This window comes from Saccostrea echinata, unplaced genomic scaffold, assembly GCF_033153115.1.
Source record: "Saccostrea echinata isolate AGI-Se365-2 ecotype Australia unplaced genomic scaffold, CSIRO_AGI_Sech_v1 ptg000028l, whole genome shotgun sequence".
Taxonomy (NCBI): domain Eukaryota; kingdom Metazoa; phylum Mollusca; class Bivalvia; order Ostreida; family Ostreidae; genus Saccostrea; species Saccostrea echinata.
In genome coordinates, this window is record NW_026889777.1 from 7,962,305 (window position 1) to 7,984,985 (window position 22,681).

Sequence of the window (22,681 nt, forward strand, 5' to 3'; positions counted from 1 at the left end):
TTTACAGGAATCATTAAATTGTACAAAGGTTTTTCAATTATTGAACTCTTAATTAAATCAACAAGGGAATAAGAAAATAAAATTCCAACACTATGTTGTGTATGTCCTTAAGCTCATAAAAGTAATGTCAGCAAATATTCTGTATAATTGGCATTCTGCTGAATTAAAGAAATAAAATTAATACTTTGAACAAGAAACCTGAATTCTGTTAATTAATCATAATAAGATAATATACCTTCCTATAAAGATGCCATGTTTCTGAAGAAGTCTTCGTTTCATCAAACGACACCCAAGAGTCTGTCCACTGAACATCTTTTCTTGCTTTGAGTAGAATGTATGTAAATCATATGAAATTTTTAACATTTGTAGGAGTTATTAAAAATAATGAGCTTTCATCAAAATGTAGATGTTACTGACGATTTTTCTAGATTTGATCACATTGCACCATGTATAGCGAAGCCAAATGGCTTCAACTTGTAGTACCCATCAACATGTGCAAGATAATTTGGTCCATTGTTTAGATACATTCTTCTTGTCAAGCAGTGACTTGTTCTTAGATCAACTCCATCAGGATCGATTATTCTCAATAAACACAACATGTTATCCCTGGAACAGTATATATATATAATTAATCATCAACGATTTTAAATCTAACCATTACACTTTAACAAAAAAAAATGAATTCAATGAAATTATGATAAATATCTTATTGATATAAAACTCATTATAAACAATAGGCACATCGTTTGAATTCTGTTTATTAATCATAATAAGATAATATACCTTCCTATAAAGATGCCATGTTTCTGAAGAAGTCTTCGTTTCATCAAACGACACCCAAGAGTCTGTCCACTGAACATCATTTCTTCCTTTGAGTAGAATATATGTAAATCATATGAAATTTTTGACATTTGTATGAGTTAACTAAAACATAATGAGCAATCATCAAAATATAGATGTTACTGACGATTTTTCTAGATTTGATCAATCTATCAAAAAAGAAAGATGAAATAAAACACAAGCAATATTACCTGAATAGCCCTTATTGCCATATCCACATTGTATGATCTCCGTCTTCTCAAATTAAGTCTGGTCATGCGCCTTTTCAAATGTCTACAGCTTAAGTATTTAAAAAAAAATAATGCATAAAATATATCTTAAAATGGGAGATTTTAACTTCAATCACTATTTCTTAAATAACAGATACATGTATATATATGCAAGTAGAACACGCATATAAACAATCTTTGAATGAGACTATAAATTTAATGTATAGTAACTTTATTACTCTTAGAGAAAATATTAGCCTATACAGGTACTTGTATTATCATCACTTATGACAATTAATAATACCTACCTTATTTTCACACCATAATTACTCCAAAGAAGGAATATGATTTCTTTATTATCGTATCCGTTAAAGAAATATTCTTGAATCTTTTCGTCAACAAACGCCATGTTGTGCAATGACTGCTGGGAATGTTATCCGGTTATAGAAAGTACTAGTCGATAGAGCGATGGTGCGATGACACGATGACGATAGTGCGATAAAGCAATAACGATGACACGATATAGCATAGCGCCATCAGTATCGCGCCATCGCATCATCGCTATCGCACCATTGCATCATCGCTATCGTGCCATCGCGTCATCGCGCTATCGCTTAATCGTACCATCGCATCATCGTCATCGCATTGTCGTGCCATCGCATCATCGGCATCGCGCTATCGCACCATCGCTTCATCGTTATCGCACCATCGCTTCATCGTCATCGCATTATCGCGTCATCGCACTATCGACTCAGACCTCGATGGTGCGATGATGCGATAGTGAACTGCATGGCCCTATCCGGATTCCATACAAAACAGAATCTTTTGCCAGATGAATTTGAAGCGTAACCGCTTTTCAAGCCGATTTACACCTTGCGTCAAAATCTACGACGAACATTTAGTGCAATATTTATATTCGATAATATTCGATTGTATGTCTCAAATGTATATATAAGTAATAAATAACAAGTTTAAAAACTTCCTTCTGCCTTCACAGGATTTGATCACTTGACCGACCGACTTCATTTCTTATTGAAGTTTTTAGACTTGTTATTTATTTCTTAAATGTTCAGAATTCCCTTTTTCAATATCAGTATTCGCTAAATATTAGTGAAATGTATGAACGATGTCCAAAATGTTGCTTAAATTTTTCACTTGACATTTGACTTTACAAAAATTAAATCAAAGTCGACTCTGACATTTTATCTGTGTTCGCTTCAAAAGTATGACCCGATATCTAACTTAAGAATATAATGGAATGCTTAAATATGTCAAGGATATAGGGTAACAAAAAATACGGTCCGAATAGGAGAAATTTTCCTGTTGCCTAGCATCACTTTAAATGTCAATATTTGCAGATTTGAAAGAAATGGCATCAGCTAATGTGGTAAAGTATAGTGCCATTTTATGAGTAATTTCAGAATATTTTTTTTTCTTTTCAACATTCATTGTTATAAAATTTTACAAAGAAAACTGAATGTCTTTACAGCCATGCAATATGATCTTTAAGAAAATAAAAATTCCCACAATTGAGTATTCATAATACCTAGTAGCTAATCACGTTTTTAAAAATGTCAAACAAATGATTTCGGCAACATTTAGAGTATGAAGAGTATTCTTTTTGTGTCCCCATATCGAAGATTCGGGGGTACATAGTTTTTGCCCTGTCCGTCCGTCTGTCTAACTGTCTGTCTGTTTGTTTGTCTGTTTGTCCGCAAAAACTTTAACATTGCCCATAGCTTTTGATTGGCTTTCATATTTCACATGTGTATTCCTTGTGACAAGACCTTTCTTTGGGTACCACCATATTTGACCTTTTGACCTTGACCTTGGAGTTTGACCCAGTTTTGCAAAATTTTTCCCAACTTTAACCTTGGACATAATTTTTTAACGATTGGTACTAGGGCTTTCATACTTCGCATGTGTTTGTGTGTTTCTTGTGACAAGATCTTTCTTTGGGTACCACCATATTTGACCTTTTGACCTTGACCCTGAAGTTTGACCTACTTTTGAAAAACTTCAACATTGGCCATAACTTTTGAACGGTTGGTGATAAGGCTTTCATACTTAGCATATGTAATCCTTGTGACAAGACCTTCCTTTGGATACCAACAACTTTGACCTCTTGACCTGTGAGTTTGACCTGCTTTTGTAAAACTTTAACATTGGCCATAACTTTTGAACCGTTGGTGTTAAGGCTTTCATACTTCACATATGATCCTTGTGACAAGACCTTCCTTTGGATACCAACAACTTTGACCCTTTGACCTTGACCTTGGACTTTGACTTACTTTTCAAAAACTTTAACCTTGGATACAACTTTTGAAAAGTTGTTGCTAGGGATTTCATATTTAATATGTTTTTTTTCTTGTGACAAGACCTTCCTTTGGATACCAACAATTGTAATCCATTGACCTTGACCTTGGAGTTTGACCTACTTTTGAAACACTTTAACCTTGGTCATAACTTTTGAACGATTGGTGCTTCAGCTTTCATATTTCACCTGTATATTTCTTGTGAGAAGGCCTTTCCATAGGCACCATTAATTTTGACCATTTGACCTTGATGTTTGAATTACTTTAGCCTTTTACATAACTATTCAATGGTTGCTGCTAGGGCTTTCATATTTCACAGGTATATTCCTCGAGAAAAGACCTTACTTTGGGTACCAACATATTTGATTTGCATTTGAGAAAGTTTAACCTTTGCTATAAGTTGCCATACGGGGGCATCAGTATTTCACAAACACATCTTGCTTCATTTAAAATAGGGGACTGATATATGTGTACTTTTCTTCTGGCTGGGTGAATTTAGAGAACACTCATGAAAAAGTCATTGATCAAATTCTTTCTAGGAATTACTTTAATTTGAAAAGATGTATGACTCTCTTATGGTAAAGATTTATTAGCTTCCTAAAACCTTGTCTGGCGGAAGCAATCAATTATTATGTAAGGAATCAAGAAATGTTAATCCAGCGTAATCAAAATAAATTTGAGTTCATTAGAAAATTTCTAAGGGGTAAATCTCCTAAAAAAGAACCCAAAAAACATTTGCTAGCAGCAAAACTTCAGGTAAATTACATTTTTTTTTTTGTTAATTTGATATTTTCATTGTAAATCTCCCTCCCCATCCTCCAAAAAATACTAAAAATATTGTCTGTTTAACAGTCGACATCAGGCAAAAACGCTGGAAAAAAAATTGGTGATGCATTATTCGAATTTGGATTTCCATGTATGTTTAACCTTAATAATCAATCACTGGATTAAAAAAAATATTAGACAAAAATACCTTTAGTACAAAACATGACTGTTGAGTTTCAAAAAATAAGAAGATTACAGACACACGCTGTGACAAAACCCATATATTGCTCTATATCGGTATTCACAACAAATATCAGTGAAATCTATATCAAGGCCCTGAATATATTATGATAATCTATTTCAAGTAAACTTAGGATATTTCAGTTACAGAATGCAAGTTGTGTGTCTTTCTTACTGATTATTTACTTTTACTTGAAAAAAAAACACGCAGTGAAATTCAAGGGACAGGATATATTCCCAGAAGAAACTTTCAATACACGTGTTAAACACTGTTCATGAATGTTGAAAGATAAATATGTTACTTTGACCAACATGAAATGAAGCAATAATAATAATGAATAAATAATAAATCGAGCATGGAATAAATTTTTCTGACATAATTCCAAAATACAAATATAATTAAACTGTAACAAGTAAACACTCTTGATTCAGTCCAAGCTATCTCTATGATAAAAATACCAGATATGGCGAGAAAAAATGCTGTGAAATCTGTTATTTTTCGGGGTCAAATTTACTAGGTCTGAGGAAAATATTTGTTTCTCTGTATTTGACTTCGTGTTTAAAGAAGAACTATAATACTGAAGTGTGATGTTCTTACGCTTCGCCGAGGACATGCATTCTTAAAAAATTAAATACCCAGAAGTATTAAATTAAATTTTAAATGTTGATTTAAAGACAGCAGAAATATGTTCAAGCATTACAACAAAAAGAAACTTTCTTATTACCATAAGATAAGTCGTAATAATAAGAAAGAAAAAAGGTGAAGATATTGAACAGTGATCTATCTCATAAAAACTGAAAGCAATACAAATACGTGAACAGGGCATAAACACGGACCCCTGGAAATCCAGAGCTGGGATGAAGTGCTCAGGAGGAGTAAACATCCCCTGTTGACCGGTCACACCCGCCGTGAGCCCTATGTATTAAATATAGTACAAAACAAAGGCCTAACAATTGGTGTGAAACAAGTCAGCCAAAATACGACCCAGTGACAGGTTATATTTGCTTATAAGGTCATTATAACGGCCAAAGAATTTTCGAAATGCTTACTTTAAACGAGGTTGTTGAAATCCCTGTAGCATCAACTTTTGTGTGAGTAGCCTGCCTCGGTTTAAAAATTGATCGTACTCAGAGCATGCTCTTGAGGAGCGAATAAGTTGGAGACATGAACATCATATGCATGTGATAGCGAAATATTATTAAATAAGTAAGGAAAGTTGACGATGCAAAAGCTGAAGTCATCTTGTTTGTCATATAATTTAGTTGTTAGTTGGCCTTTGTCGTTTATAGTCAATAAATAATGAAACAGATGTGGCAGACTCTGTGATGTGTTTTATTTCAGTATATCAAGGTAACATATGAATGGAAATAACTATTGTTAAAGGCAGAGATTTTAAGGACCGCCTTCAAAAATACCTGGTCAGTGTACCCCTGTCAATCAAGTGCATTAAGGTACATCATTGGGTGCTAGAACTTGATTGGCATTTACTTACAAGTCCCTGTGTATACCCTGTACACATTGTTTGGCATTTGTGGTGACCTTCAAATTAACTTTTGATCCTTTGATAATTACCATACATGGTATAAACAATAGAGAAGCTGTATTACTATGGAATTTTTAGCTTGATAATATATATGCATACATATATATATATATATATATATATATATATATATATATATATATATATATATATATATATATATATATATATATATATATATATATATTGTTACGTTCCGATAAGTTTACCTGTGAAATTCGGATTAACTGTTGTTGACAAGTTCCGAATAAACGGACCCTGAACCCGATGTGTATAAACTACTAAAATATTTGTCAATGAACAATGAACGAAAGAAATGAACAATGATTTATTATTTGAACTTTATCAATTTGATTTATGTATTGTAATTACAAAGCATTATGTTGTATATGTTCTATATAGGTACAACGTTATTAAGTAATTTTAGTGGTTAAAACCCGCTAACTTACAAATTAGATATTGATTGTGACGTTATTGGTTTCTGATGTTTCTACGTCATCATAACAACTTTTGTCTATAAAAGACAGCTGTTTTGTGGTTAGAAGTCAGTCTGCATTGGGTTGCGACTCCGTATACTTCGGGTGTAAGACAGTGGTATGTACAAACAGTACCAAGTCTATGTATGCGAAATCATTAGTGAAGAGTCATTCAGAGTAGAAACGTCCTGGATTGACCATTGGTTCGTCATCTTTGTATTAACCAAATAACGTTGTATCAACCAGGTTTATCATTGTGCTTATAATTGAACCATTCGATCGTCTTAATAAATATCATAAACTTTACAACGTGTTATACGTCACGGTTCTAGTGCAGATATTATAGTGAACTAAAAATTGGTCATTTCGCCAATTATTCAGTGGACCAAAAATTGGTCATTATTCCGATAGTATATAAACTTTGTGGAAAACCATTTCAACCTTGACCAGTTACCAGTAACCAACAGCGGCCCACGATTAACTGATTCAGTTAATACCCTATACCCTCGGTTTCGTTACAATATATATATATATATATATATATATATATATATATATATATATATATATATATATATATATATATATATATATATATATATATATATATATACACCTTTAGTATTTGAAATAATAAAGATATTCTTTATGATAATATACAAGGTGTATATCAAAATTTGGTATAACTTTTTTTCAAAGCTCAACAAATACTTTGAATAATAATATTTTTTAATGGATGGGGACGCTTTAACACACATTCAATTATAAATTATTAAAAATTATTGAGATTAATCTTTATTTACAACTTTTTACTTCTAATTTTAAATCGTCTCAAAATCCCAACACAGGTAAAGTTTGACTTCTTGGGTACTCTGCTGTGTATTATATAACTTCCTGTGTATAGGGATTATGAGACAAACGGCCACAGGTAGACTGCTAGCCCTCAAGGCATTCACACCTGTACAAAATAAGCCCCTCCCTCACCAGGAATTTACCACCCGGTAAAAAATCTCTGCCTTTAATTGATAAAACGTCGCTAATATATCTGAATGTCGAATTGAAGGCCACGGCAAGTGTTTTCTTCTTCTCATGTGCAAGTTCTCATTATAACAAGATAGGACCTCGCAATGAAGAAAAAATCGCTATATAATGTATAATGAGAAAAGACCTCTTTAAAACAACAGAAGATTGCGTAAAAGCGAGAAAAGATCCTCTTATGATATAGTATAATATTTTTGTCTATTTGTAGATATATGTATTTTAGTTGTTTAATAATGTTTTTGCTGTTATTTGGTCGAAAAATTTAAACTAGACCTAAAAAGAGTTTGTCTCCTTCTAAAAAGATCCTGCCTCGTTATTACGGGATATATTTTTTTTAGTACTGGTAATACTAATACTGGTAAAGTACGGGATAAAGCTGAAGGAGTTCATGCATAAAATTATCACGTGAGCAAAGTGTTTGATCATCATCATAAAAAGAAAAAAGTTATTATTAATATTTACATTTTTACCTGATCATTTATTCAAAAGAAAAAGAGGGAGGGGCTTATTTTGTACAGGTGTGAATGCCTTGAGGGCTAGCAGTCTACCTGTGGTCGTTTGTCTCCTGATCCCTATACACAGGAAGTGATTAAATACACAATAGAGTACCCAAGAAGTCAAACTTTGTCTGTGTTGTGATTCAGAGTTGATTTTAAATTAGAAATAAAAAGTTGTAAATGAAGTTTAATCTCAATAATTTTATTAATTTGTAATTGAATGTGTGTCAAAGCATTCCCACCCATAAAAAATATCATTAATTAAAGTATTTGTTGAGCTTTGAAAAAAAAGTTATACCTAACTTTGATATATTTATTACCATACAGGATATAATTATTTCAAATACTATTAAAAGGTGTATATATATATATATATATATATATATATATATATATATATATATATATATATATATATATATATATATATATATATATATATATATATATATATATATATTATCAAGCTAAAAATTCCATAGTAATACAGCTTCTCTATTGTTTATATCTTGTGTGGTAAATATCAAAGGATCAAAAGTTAATTTGAAGGACACCACGAGTGCCAAACAAGGTGTACAGGGTATACACAGGGACTAGTAAGTAAATTGATTGACAGGGGTACATAGACCAGGTATTTTAGAAGGAGGTGCTTAAAATCTCTGCCTTTAAAGGCAGAGATTTTTTACCGGGTGGTAAATTCCTGGTGAGGGAGGGGCTTATTTTGTACAGGTGTGAATGCCTTGAGGGCTAGCAGTCTACCTTTGGTCATTTGTCTCCTAATCCCTATACACAGGAAGTGATTTAATACACAGTAGAGTAACCAAGAAGTCAAACTTTACCTGTGTTGGGATTTTGAGATGATTTTAAATTAGAAATAAAAGTTATAAATAAAGTTTAATCTCAATATATTTTTTATTAATTTGTTATTGAATGTGTGTCAAAGCATCCCCACCCATTAAAAAATATTATTATTCAAATTATTTGTTGAGCTTTGAAAAAAAGTTGTACCAAATTTTAATATATATTATCATAAAGAATATCATAATTATTTCAAATACTAAAGGTGTGTATGAATATATATTATCAAGCTAAAAATTCCAAAGTAATACATCTTCTCTATTGTTTATACCATGTGTGGTAAATATCAAAGGATCAAAAGTTAATTTGAAGGTCACCACAAGTGCCAAACAAGGTGTACAGGGTATACACAGGGACTAGTAAGTAAATGCCAATCAAGTTCTAGCATCCAATGATGTACCTTTATGCACTTGATTGACAGGGGTACACAGACCAGGTATTTTTGAAGGCGGTGCTTAAAATTTCTGCCTTTAAGAATTAGTATTATTTCTACCCTAGAGGCATTCACACCTCTAAAGCCTCGGGTACCTTGTCATCGTATGGAATTAACTATACAATAAAATAGCTTGCCATAATTTTGGAGGTAAAGGATAGCCCTTAGCGTTAACATCCCAACATTTTGTTTTTATAGATGACCAAGCAAATATAGAGAAATTCATTCAAATTTATTAAAATCAGACATTTGTGATGTGAATGCGACTGTAATTTTATCAAAACATACAACCTTATGTTTAAAAAAAAATAATATGACGTTCAGACGGCATGGAAGGATTCAGGGGCGGGGGAGGTCGGTCGGAATCATACATGTAATCCTCCCGGTCTATGATTTTATATTTAACAACTGTCAATATGTTGCAAAAATAAAATAGACTTAATCCAAAGCGTTTGTCTTTCACAAAGGTGTGAAATTATATCCAACACAGTGACAGGAAATCCCTCTCCGCTTGAACGCGCACAATACACAGTTACTAAGGAGACCAAGATTAGTCCATGCAGCTACATGTACACTGTGTATACATGTACCAGATCTACCGAGGACAAAATAGGTTTACTAACCAATGCTTACAGCACACAGATCCCATATTGTTTTGGTGGAACTTTTTGAGTTGCTTTTCAGTAAATTCTTGCTTACATGGTGTACAAGCATTTTGTTCTAGTAGATTTTACTTTATATGCATTCGCATGAATAAACTTTGCTTTCCCCTCTCCCTTTTAGGGGGGTTGAAATTACATACATTAATACAATATTTTCACAGTCAGTTTGGCTTATAACTATCGGTATTGGGAAGAAAACTTTTATCCAAAGTTGTGGCGGTACCGAAAGAGTGAAAGTTTTGTGTAAGACAAATTAATAGTGTCACCATAAATTGGGTGGGGGTGTTATTTCTGGAGATGGAAGTTACATCGAAATTAACTTTTTAATTGCAAGTCATCTGCATATCGTAAATTTTAAAAATTAATTACAACTATGTGTAAAATTCTATAGTTTGATGTTTTCTTTTTTCTTTTTTTCTTTTTTTTTTTGTCTTAGGAACAATTTCTTGTATATATTCCGGTGCTTCAACATTATCTGATTATGAGTGTCCAACGGAGTCACTTTGGTCATATTGAAAAAAAAAATGTATTTATTTAATTAAATTCCGTTTACCTAGATTATTTTGGCCATAATACTGGTAATACTAATACTGGTAAAGTACGGGATAAAGCACAATATCATGAAATTTGTAATGTTGTCGATCCAACAACAATGTGCTTGTGAATTTATACAAAACCGAACCATTTCATTTGTGATGTTGATTTTAGCAGATATAATTCATATATTTTTTAAAATTAATTTTTGAAACCAAAACACATCAATGATAATAACGAGCAATTGTTTGAAAATGATCGATGTAAATGTGAAGGATGTTATACGACAGTTTTACTGATCTGCTTTCGGGCACGCGCGTGTACATGGTGTAGGGCTGGTGTAGGGGATCGCGCCTTGTACAGTATACAGGTGTAAGGACCAAGTATGAGTACCAGGTCCAGCTCTAGACATTACATAATTTTACATATCTTCTACGGACTGAAAGGTCATCAAATTACGCACACGCAATATCCCATTCCAACTGATTTTAAGAACTACGCCCGGAATACATTTAGATAGGAATGACGTTTCACAGGCGACTCAAGAGAATGATACATGTAATTACAACCAAAATCTTCTGCTTATTTTAATCTTATATTGGAATTTTAATAATTAAAAAAAAAATTATTCATAGCCCTCCCCCCTTTCCAATAAAATTGAAACTGCGATAGATGCATTCTTTAATCAAATCACCTAAAAAACATATCTTAAATTTACAAAACACACTACGAAAGTATTAATTAATATCGAATGTCATGGATAGCATATTGGGTATATTACCTTGCATAGTCGTAAAACTATATCACCTACAGTAATTTATATCGAATGTCGTCGCTTCTAATAGAATGAACACATTGTTTGTTCAAGGCTTATATATACCGCTATTTGAAAATTGCAATAAAAGTTTTAAAAATTATCTTGGATACACGAGAATATATTTTAATTAGAAAATTTATTTTCATTTTGTACCTAAAATATTCTAATATTTCAGCTTCTATATTTTTAATATCATAACTGTTGCATTTTTTTTTTATTTTTCTTTCTTTCTGTTTGGTTTCGTTTTATTTTGTTTGGTTTATAATTTCGAAGGGAGATAACTCGCGTTTTAGACCAAGACTGTTTTTTACCTATGATCGGTAGGCTGCACCGCGGAGGTGTGAATTATCTGGATGGCCGAACCGCGGGGGCACGCGGTTTTTACCTGAGACTAACCGCGATGAGAATCACACCGCGGGGATGCGCGGTAAATGCATAAACCGCGTTCACTGTACTCTACATTATTTTGATTCAATGATTAGAAAGCAAGTCCCGCCCTGTGTATTACTTAGCCACGCAAACGATAAGACAGTTCTGCCACATGATGATCAAATGGCTTTATGAAATCCTAATTTGTATTTTTTCGTGGGAAAAAGAAATTTGAAAATGTACATGGAAATGTAAATATTCTTATCCTTTATCAACGCTCTCTTCTCGTAATGACATGATTGTTTCTCATTATTGCATGATAACCCTATCTTTAATTAATAATTAACAGAGTTTTTCTCTTACATGTATTAACAAGATTTATTCCTTTAGTTAATGTTCTCAGTTATTTTGATATGTGTTAAGCTATTGTTTGTTAACTTGAGATTTCTGGACTATTGTGTAGAATATAAATATGCCACAATATAAGGAATAATTTATAATATAATATGTATGATAAAATATAAGAAGAATTTGTTGTACATATTCAGCATTTCATCTAAAAATCATCTTTCAATTTTCATGCACATTAATTGATCCATGAACCTTAAATGTAAAAACAATTATAGACTTTTCACCGATGTTAATTTACAAATTAGGGGAAAATTGTGATTTATTACAATTCAAATCAGTTCAGATTTGGATGTGGATGCAATGCAATCTTTATAAAATTGATTTTTATGGAATAAACGAGAACGAATATTCGTCAAATTGGCAGAGTGATAACAAAAACGTGAAAACAATTATGATTACCTGTGATTACTTTAGATTACATTCATTTTGAAAAGAAAGGCTATTTAAGGTTTAAAGTAGGTTTGAGTTTGTTTTTGTTTTTGTTTTGTTTTTTTTTTGGGGGGGGGGGGTTGAAACAATGAATTTTGAGAGGCCTTGAAAATTTTATTCTGAATCAATGCTCATTCATACACTTTTTCTTAAAATCTTAATAATCATTAGCATTTGAAAGGTGAAGTTTCGGTGGTTTGGTTAAAGGTGTGCAAAGATGGTAGCCTTTTTTGACTGATCTCCGGCTTTTTCTGTCAAATAAATTTCTCCGTGTTTCCATTGTAGTTGGATATGAAATTTATTTCACAAGTGGGACAGGAAATTTATATATATATATATATATATATATATATATATATATATATATATATATATATATATATATATATATATATATATATATATATATATATATATATATATATATTCACGAGTGCTTCGCACTCGAGAAAATATGAGGAAAAAACCCTGTTTCAACTACAACACATTGAATTTTTCTATTTACTATATTTGATTTTTCCTTTGCCTCTGTCTTTTTGTAACACGGCATCATAGGCTGTGACGTCATAGCTGAGCGGTTGAGACCTCATAGCTTAGCGATTGTTAGATTGAAAAAAAATGTAAAAGTAAAAAATTGTAAAAAGCAAAAATTGTTGTGGATTAAAACAAAATATTTGAAGAAACTTTGGTAGTTTTATTCTCTGTCAGTTTTCTCACGAATGTTTAATCAAAAATGCGTAAACACGCATAGATGATATTCAATGTTTTGTAGTTGGATATGGATTTTATATCACAAGTGGGAAGAGTGCGAAGCACGAGTAAAAATATAAAAAAAAATCTTGTCTCACGAGTGAAATAAATAGCATATCCAACTACAAAACATTGAATTTTCTGCTTATTACATTTTCATTGATTTTCCCTTTGCCGCTGTCTTTTCGTTACAGTGTCAAGGACGTCATAGTTGAGCGTTTGAGACGTCATAGCTTAGCAATTTTGGGATTGTAAACGCGAATTTTAGCAACATATTTGGGAAGAATGGTTTAGTTACTATCTTTATCTTATGAAAGGCCAGAGAATATTTTTTAACACTCTTATTGAATGGAAAGAAAATTGAGAGTTTTTCCGCACGTCTGATATTCTCTCACATTGAATATCACTTTGATATCCGTTCACACTGTGACAGAATATAAGTTTTATTCAATAAATAAATCGCAGTATTTCACCGTTGAAAATGTAATAAAGTTCCTTACATTTTACTTCTGTATCAACGTACACTACTTTTCGTAATCAGTAATGATAATCAGCTGTAATCAGTAACAGTTTGTCATGACAGAAGGTAAAGTGTTAGGAACTTTATTTTCTACCGTGTTAACCCATTTTCGACTGAAGCATTCGTGAGAAATTGTGTTTGCATGTTAAATGTATCCTCACTAACTATAAGCTTCTAAAGTGTTACTTATAGCTTTAAACATTAAAATGCAGTGTATTCTTTTTTATTTATTCTACTTGTCTACAAGGACAAATAAGATGGAAGACCAAAGTAGGTTAACACATCATCAGCAGCATCCAACGAACTCTCCCCCCAGCCGTTATGTTCCGCTCCCCAGTAACCATGGACAATAAATATATTGTCTTGAGGAAATGGTGCTGTCAGATAGTTTTTGATGTCGTACCATCTTGATCCGGGTTTCCAAGATACCCATGCTCCATTATAGGGATACTTATCCCAAACAAACATCATAGCATCTACAGGAGCAGGAATATGTTTGAAGTTTATCTTGTAAACTTTGGACATCTGAATATGTGCGTGCCTTATAACCTCATCCGTTACTCGAGTATCATCATTCATTTTGCTAATGACATTTCCTCTCCGTTGAAGATGACTCCAGAACACAGCATCATCGGAATCCGCATAAGACATGAGTAAAACTGCCTTACCAGTACGAGATATCCCCCAATGGAAAGATTGCCTGTATGGTAGATCTGCCTGGGTAAACGTGAAATTGAAGCGTTCATTAAGCCACCAAGGATAATCGTATATAAGGAATATTCTCGATGCTTGAACATCAATCACCGAATTGAGTGCCGATTGGAAAACGGGATTGTTTGAGTTTGGCATCTGAATCCGCTGTATGGCTATCTTTGGTAAGGCTAGTATTACATTACGTGTGAAAATGTCGAAGTATTTCATCGTAGGAATAGTTCTGCCATTGATAGTTCTTGTTCTTCTAAATCTCAATCGGTAGAGTCCTCTTTTAATTTTTGAAATTTTTATAAGTTGACGGTTTGGATGATACCTGTGCCTGTAACAAGAATGTGTTGAACAATTAATGAACTGAAGATCAGTTTAAGTAAAAGAAAAAAGATTTAGATATCTAGTTTGAGATTTATTTTATTTAAATCCTCTGGTTAAAGAAATCAATATTTTCATTAGTATGTTACATTTAACAAATAGCTTATTGCAGTAAAAAAAACTCTTTATCTCATGTAGTGTAAAAAGTTTCATTTAAATGTTGTTTTACTTCTTTTTTGTCAAATAGAACATCAAATCCAACCTATAGATGACAATATCAGCTTCCTTTTATAGTCTGATAAATGTAGTTTTATTTAGATGTTGAAATTGCTTCTGTTCGGATGGGCTTTTTTTTGGGGGGGGGGGGGGCATTGAAAAAGGTACATTCTGTAGACTCTTCGGTGATTTGATCATCTTTCCCACTAACACTTCATTTGAATGGACTTTAACATCGTGTAATAGTCAAATCTTGTCATAGACTTCTGTTTATTATGCAATTCAGCTACATTACTAAGAACACATACCGATATTTCATGAAATGTAGATGATCCAACCATCTTCATAGAGTATAAAACGGGATTTTTTTCATTTTTTTTTCTATGCATGAACAATCCATTTTCTACAAAACTTCAACTTTATAGATACCTTCTGGGGTTCCGTGATAGGTATTGCCTCAGAAATCCTGTGGGATATGAACCCATTCCTGTAGGAACAGAGACGACCCTTGGTAATCCAGTGGAAATAGTGTTCTCTTCGAATCCTCTTCGTGTTCTGGGAAATCGTATAATGCTTTGATCATCATCACCAAGACCAAATTTGAACAAACTGTTGTCAAATATATAATTGTATGCCTCATTGCTTATTCCAGTTTTTCGCAAGACTTCTTTGTAGCTGTAAATAATTTTATAATGTGTAGGTTAGAAGTATTATGACATTTTTTTAAAATAAATTGTGCTCAACAGACATGATGTTCAGCAGGCTTGGGGGAATGCTAAATGTAATGGTAAAGCATTGCAATGCGTTACTTCAACTCGAAGTAATGCTAGTAATGTGTAATGCCAAAAAAATTGCATTACATGTAATGGTAATGTAATGCATTACCTTCTCAAATCCAGAGTAATGCTGGCATTACATAGCATTACAAAGCATTATTTTGTATATACCTATTTTAAAAAATTGAAAATGGACATGGAAATAATTGGAATTAATTTTTTTCTTAAATAATAGAAATGAATGAGAAAACTAACCTATCTAAATAAACTCTCTATATCTATTTACATACATTTTTTTATTCTGTTGAAAGTACAATTTCCACACATTTGAATTTTCATACTTATTTAAGATCAGATTTAATTTCAAAGAATATTTTAAAGAGTTTTTTTAAAAATATCCTTTAAAAATAATTCCAGTATGAGGCACAATAATTAATGTACAATGTAAACAGATAATTGTCACCTCTTAAATAGAGTGTCATCAAAAGTTAAATACACAATGCCTCTAAGGTTATGTAATAATTAAAACAATGTATTGTTTTGAGAAAAATTCCAAAAATCAAGTCTTTTTCTTCTGACTACGTTTATGAAACATTTATTGACCTGGTCTAGTTATTAATCATGACAAATTCATTCACCAAAAGGAATAGAAGACAAGCATTCTACTTTTAAAATAGCAAAATGTACTGTCCAACCCTTTTTGCAAGTTTGTCAATGTATTTAATTCTTGTAATAATTTAAGGTACTAGATCCAAATAATCTTTATATGTCTTATTAAGATTATTTTTAGTATTTGGGAGGGAGTAAATTGCATGCCCCAAAAATTAAATTGATTTATGACATTAATAGTTACACAAAAAGTGCATATTATACATGTACATGTACGTGTTTTTATCTTATTGGCAATTGAAAAGTTCGAGCCTCCTATGAATAATAAATATATATATGTAAATTATTTACTGTGTAATATATACAAGTACTTGAAATAAAATTTGAATTATTATTCATCATGTTTACTTTTGAATGGGTGTTTATGAAAATGGTTGCTAAGTTTTGTATTTTTATTTGTGAAAACCTCCAAAAGTAATGGTAATGCATTACTTTGCCAAAGTAATGGTAATGTAATGGTAATGTAATGCATTACTTAAGAAGCTAAAGTAATGGTATTGTTTATTTCATGCCCAAATTCTTGAAGTAATGTTTATGTAATGCATTACTTTACAATGTAGTTCGCACCAAGCCTGACGTTCAATGTTCTTTACCTGTAAACCTATATTCTTCTTAGTTCTACGCAGCATTATTTTTTCCAGGTAAGAGAGCATGCAACTTATGGGGGTTTTTTTCTTAAATTGTTTATATGGTCAGATTTGTGTATTTCCAAATGGATTAATGCATATTGGGTATATGACTTCTTAGTTCTTAATGTAACTCTTACGTAAATAAGGAGGAAAACTGTCATTCATTTCCCGATAATGTAATAATTTCAGAATTGAATATTGTATACGATTTCCTTCCATAGGCGACGGAAGCAAATTGAAAGTGGGGGGGGGGGGGGGTAATTGAACAAAACCAACAAAAAAGTAAGCCCCAATTTTCAATGCCTATATTATAGGTATGCAAAAAAAAGTGGTGGGGGGGGCTAAGTCCGCCCCAGCCCCCCCCCCGCCCCCCGTTCTGACGCATAAGCCTTCTCAAACAATTGACATACCGTACACTGTAGATATCCACTATGTTATTTCAAAAGAGACATTTTATTGTGTATATTTATGTCAGTATAAAATCGTTTAAAGTAGTGTTAAGTACTTTAAAATGTCAATACTTATCTATACGTCATGATATGCTTTAATAATGGTAAACTCTCATACAGGTGGTCTTGAAAAACCTGTTCTCACTAGTTTAAATCTAATGGATTGATTAAGGGAAGCTGAATAAAGAAGAAATATTCAGTGGGGTTGATATGAAGTAATGTATCGGAATAACAATGTTTGACAAATTGATTTACAATATCATGCTTTTTTATATAGCGATTAGGAATTTCATGCCTTTTTATATAATATAGCGATTCGGAATTTCAATATTTTTATTTATTCTATAAATATTCCAATTTCAGCATTTTTAATGTGATTTATTATGAAATACTAGTACTGATAGAAATTTCGTGGTCAAATGAGTACACTTCATTACAGACACATTGCTTCTTAGCCTTTTTAAAGTTTATTTTCATATAAATTCTATGGGCATGCAAATACTAGGAAGTAGATGCATGACATGTTTAATAATGTACACTTTACAAAGAAGAACCATAATCTGTCATTATCTTTCCAACAGCCAAAAAAAATTTTAAAAAAAATAAAAACGAAGTGTGTCATGTTCGCTACAAATAGGACAAATGTACGGAATCGTATTAGGGCCGCAGCAGTATCTTTTATTAATTTGTTTTAAAAAATTACTAATTTGTTATAACAAATTATTAATTTGTTATAACAAATTATTAATTTGTTATAACAAATTATCAATTTGTTATAACAAATTATCAATTTGTTAAAACAGATTACTAATTTGTTATAACAGTTTAGTAATTTGTTATAACAGATTAGCAATTTGTTATAACAGATTACTAATTTGTTATAACAAATTAATAAAAGATACTGCTGCGGTCCTAATACGCTTCCGTACAAATGACATTTAAATTTGAAGTAGAGAGGTAATAAATTTCAGAAACAATCACATGTTTACGACGGTATTACCAATTAAAATGATTTTTTCCCTAACGCACTTCATTTGACGCATAAAAAGAGGTTTTAAGGTCAAGAGATACCCAAAATCTTCGGACAATGGGGGTATCTTAGTTTCTATATATTTTTTCAATAAACTTCAATTTGTTTACGGTAAGATTGTAGTAAATTAATATTCATATTTGCGAAGTTTTGTACATTCATGATTTGCATACAGTGTCGATATCAATGTTGTGATTTGGGGAGTATGAAAAATGAGGCTGGTTTGATAGGGAAACTTGATGACAATTATGTGTTTTAGCATTAATAAAACTTGTTTAATTTGTTTGTTTGTTGTTTAACGTCCCTCTCGAATTTTTCACTCATATAGTGAAGCCACCACTTGCCAGTGGAGGGCCTATACTCGGCACTTAAGGCCATTGAGCAGTGAGGAATCTTTCTCTTGCCAACACCTACTGCGACACGGGACCTCAGTTTATACGGTATCATCCAAAGGACCGGTCTCCACGTCCCGCAGTGGATTCGAACCCGTGACGTAAGGATCAACTCCTTACACTGCGACTCTAGAGCAAACGCTCTAACCGCTGTGGCACGCGGGCGACTAATAAATCTTGTACAAGCTTTTTACAATTTCCTTTAATATTTTTTGTATCCTTTGTCCTTAAGAAAACAGAAAAAAAAATAGTGTAATATCATGAAACATTAATTGGGCTAATACAATATCAATGGGGGGGGGGGGGTAATTATTTTATCTTTCAATAAAATCATTTTTTTTTTATTTTTGATTTTTTAAAAATAAAAATAGAATAAATACAACGTGACAAACCTCTGGAAATATAAAGGTATCCCATCTCTAAGAGTGACGGCAGTGAAACGTTCTGTATTTGGATCAGAGCCGTTGTAGTTTGTAAACCTTTCTGATAATGACCTAAAATGTATTTTTTGAAAAGCATGCATTGATTTTATCTTCTTAATGTTTGAATATGTCCAAACATCTTTTAGAGAGATGAAGAATCCGCAATTTAATTCATTTTAAATGTTTTACAATTATGAATTACAACTGTCACTTTCATCCATTTGAATGTCTCTTTTTATGTTTCCATATGATCATCTATTTTTCAATCCAGTGTGGAAAAAAAATTAGAAGTCAACAATTCAGCTCATCATTAATGTTGTTCAACATATTATTAATACTAATGAAAACAAATTCTACTAGCATTAAAGTGCAATCAAAACCTCTTAAATCAATACTTTGCGTAGAAAAAAACATCTATTAAAATCACTTTATCACTTGGAATGTCTTCTTTTCTTTTTTTAAAAAAAAGCAAAATAACAAAATTTTAATCATAAAATTCTTACCTTTGTAGGTCAGTAGGATTTCTTCTCTCCGCTGGCCTGAGTTTATAGGGGGTTCTTGAAGTCCCTAGCTCGGGGATTGACAGGTGGCTGTTTCGTAGATAAAGGCGGGTGCGTTCGGGAATGCGCCCAAATTCCTCAACAAAATGTACGAATCTTAATCCTAATTCTCTCCCGGCTTTTATCATCCTCAAGTGGCGAGCAGGTATCAGCCGCATTGCGCCAAACTCAATGGGAAGATCAGGGGCATCTGGAAAAGTTCTCGTATACATCCTGCCTCCGACACGATTAGAGTATTCGTAAATTCCAATCCGGAGGCCTTTGTTTCTTAACCTCCATCCTGTGTAGGTACCGCCAATACCGGCCCCGATAATGGATATATCCTCCACGTAACCTCCTTAAGAAGCACAAAAAATGTTACGAAAAAAATTACCAAGAGTGTCAAAATCTGACTTGGAACATCAAAAACGTTTCCTTCATTTAGATTTTTTAGTTAAAAGTCCTGTTTTTATGTTTTTATGACACCACCCCCCAAAAAAACCATATATATATATATTTTGTTAGAAGGAACCCGTGCAAGAATTAGGCATTTTCACTGAAAATTTTGTTTTTAAATGAAGTATCTTAGGTCAATTGACATTTGCAGAATAACGTATATAATACGTGTAAATATGTAGTTAGGTACCGGTCTTATAGAGTAGGCTTTCCTCCATAAAATCATTTCCCCCGGAAAACTGGCTCTAGAGTGGGATTTCCCCACGGAAAATAGGCTCTAGAGTAAGATTTCCCCCCACGAAAAATTGACTAGATAGAGTAGGATTTTCCCCCCACGGAAATCCCACATCAGATTCAATTTTCCGGGGGGGGGGGGAATCCCACTCTGCGTTGTAGTTATAGATTGCGATACCCCCCGAGCCAATCCCCCCAATAAATATCATGGTGGTACTTATGTATGAGGGGGAGGGGGCGACACATTGTTACAATGCCCCTTCTTCAAATGGTGACCAGTTCCATTGAAACATACAAAGTATGAAAAAATGAAATTTTGAATCTCATTTTTCTCAGTAATTGTCCAACCATTCTTTTAATACATTAAAATCTTATTCTTTTCATCTGGTCAAACTGGTTTCTGGAAAAAAAATTGGTACAATGTAATCGGTTGGACAAAATTTTAACTATGTCCATGGAAACAAAAAGGAATATTACTTTCAATGGATTTTTTCTGCAATTGTATTTCAAACTATATTTACATATTATTGATATGTAAGTCTCTCTTAGTTTCTGGTGTTTAAATATCCAAAATAAGTGCAGATGCCATGGAACTAAAAATAAGTTATTTACATGTATTTCTCAAAATTTGAAATTTTGCAAAATTTTAAGTGAGTTTTTGCTATCTGCTTTCAAATCCAATATAACACCGCTGGGGGTCATGGAGACATGCTTATGCTTCGGCTTGCAAAAGCAGTGTTTTTATTGTTAGTTTTGGCTTTTAACCCCGATTTTTGAGTGACTAATTTTTACAATTTCCTATATGAGTTAAAATTCTTGGTTGAGACTCAATGATTTAAGATTTCATACTAGATTTGATAATTCTGGAGTAGAAAACACTCATATTTCCATTAAAAAAAAAACAGTTAACTTTCGTAAAAACTTTTAGCCAAAATATTTTCGATATGATTTAAACATTGATAAGAGAGGGGAAATCCTACTCTGAGAAAGAAAAAGGGGAAATTTGACTTTAATGTGAGATTTCCCCTCGGGGGGATCCTACTGTAGAGTACAGGTTTGGTTTAAAGATTCAAATCTGGTGGGAAAACTGACTATGTGGGAAATCCTACTCTAGAACATCAGTACTGAAAGGACCTAAACTATGGAAATGTCTTGAGTGTTTCTGCCAAAAACTAAGTCAGCTGGTTTGTAGCAATAAGATTATGCATGAACACTGAAAATTAAAATGTAATGACCGAGAACCTGGACCTTCAATTTAGTATTACATGTATATTTCCTTGGAAAGTATGGTGTTGCTACACCTTTGAAACCATTAACTACAGTAAGATGAACCTTTGAAAGAAGTCTTTGGCAACTTCAAACTTTAAAACTGTGGGACTAAGTCAAACGGCTAAAATGAGTACTTCTGCTTGGAAATGTCAGAAAAGAAAAAAACTCAATATTTTTTAAAGTTTAGTATTCCTAAAAGGTGTGTAGTGACCAAAGTTTTTTGGGCCAGTATTATTTGAAATCAATTTGCTAGAAATTAGACTCTACATAAGTTATATTCTTGATTAAAATGAAAATACATCAACTTTTGAATGTGTTCTTAGATGTGTATTAAAACTTATCGATTATTGGAATAAGAGTAACGTAGAATGTTAAACTATATGTATACTGTATTTTATCTTTTATTTTATTTAGTCAGCAAGGAAGTCAGCAGGGAATGTCAGGTGCCACAATTAAGCGTATATTATATTATATTATATATATATATATATATATATATATATATATATATATATATATATATATATATATATATATATATATATATATATATATATATATATATATATATATATAAAACGAACAATATTCAAGCTCATAGTCCATTTATACAATACAAATGGGAGAGCAAACATGGACCTCCAAAAACATTAAAGTCATGGGGGAGTGAGCATCCCCTGCCGACCGGTCACACCCGCCGTACACAACTCAGCGTGTAAATAGTGACCTAACAATAAGTATCAAAAAAGTCAGTTAGCATTTGACTTAATGAAAAGCAGTATTTGCTGTCTAGGTCATTGATTCGACCATAAAACTTGCAGAATGAAGAGATCAAGCGAGACTGTTGATTTCCTTGTTTCATCAACT

At 32.3% G+C, this 22,681-nt stretch overlaps 2 protein-coding genes across 2 annotated transcripts; both read right to left on the reverse strand.

The window, feature by feature from the left end:
• Nucleotides 1-374: 374 nt before the first annotated feature.
• LOC133193703 (uncharacterized) lies at nt 375-1,569 on the reverse strand. The gene is made up of 4 exons (XM_061329654.1): nt 1,358-1,569; nt 1,032-1,119; nt 784-869; nt 375-606 (listed from the first exon to the last, which is right to left on the reverse strand). Exons 1-4 carry the CDS (start codon nt 1,456-1,458, stop codon nt 435-437), a joined length of 447 nt encoding a protein of 148 aa, XP_061185638.1. The 5' UTR covers nt 1,459-1,569; the 3' UTR covers nt 375-434.
• Nucleotides 1,570-13,950: 12,381 nt separating this feature from the next.
• LOC133193975 (aplysianin-A-like) lies at nt 13,951-20,210 on the reverse strand. Its single transcript, XM_061329887.1, has 4 exons — nt 19,820-20,210; nt 19,287-19,388; nt 15,379-15,624; nt 13,951-14,743 (listed from the first exon to the last, which is right to left on the reverse strand). Exons 1-4 carry the CDS (start codon nt 20,086-20,088, stop codon nt 13,951-13,953), a joined length of 1,410 nt encoding a protein of 469 aa, XP_061185871.1. The 5' UTR covers nt 20,089-20,210.
• Between the last annotated feature and the right edge of the window lie 2,471 nt (nt 20,211-22,681).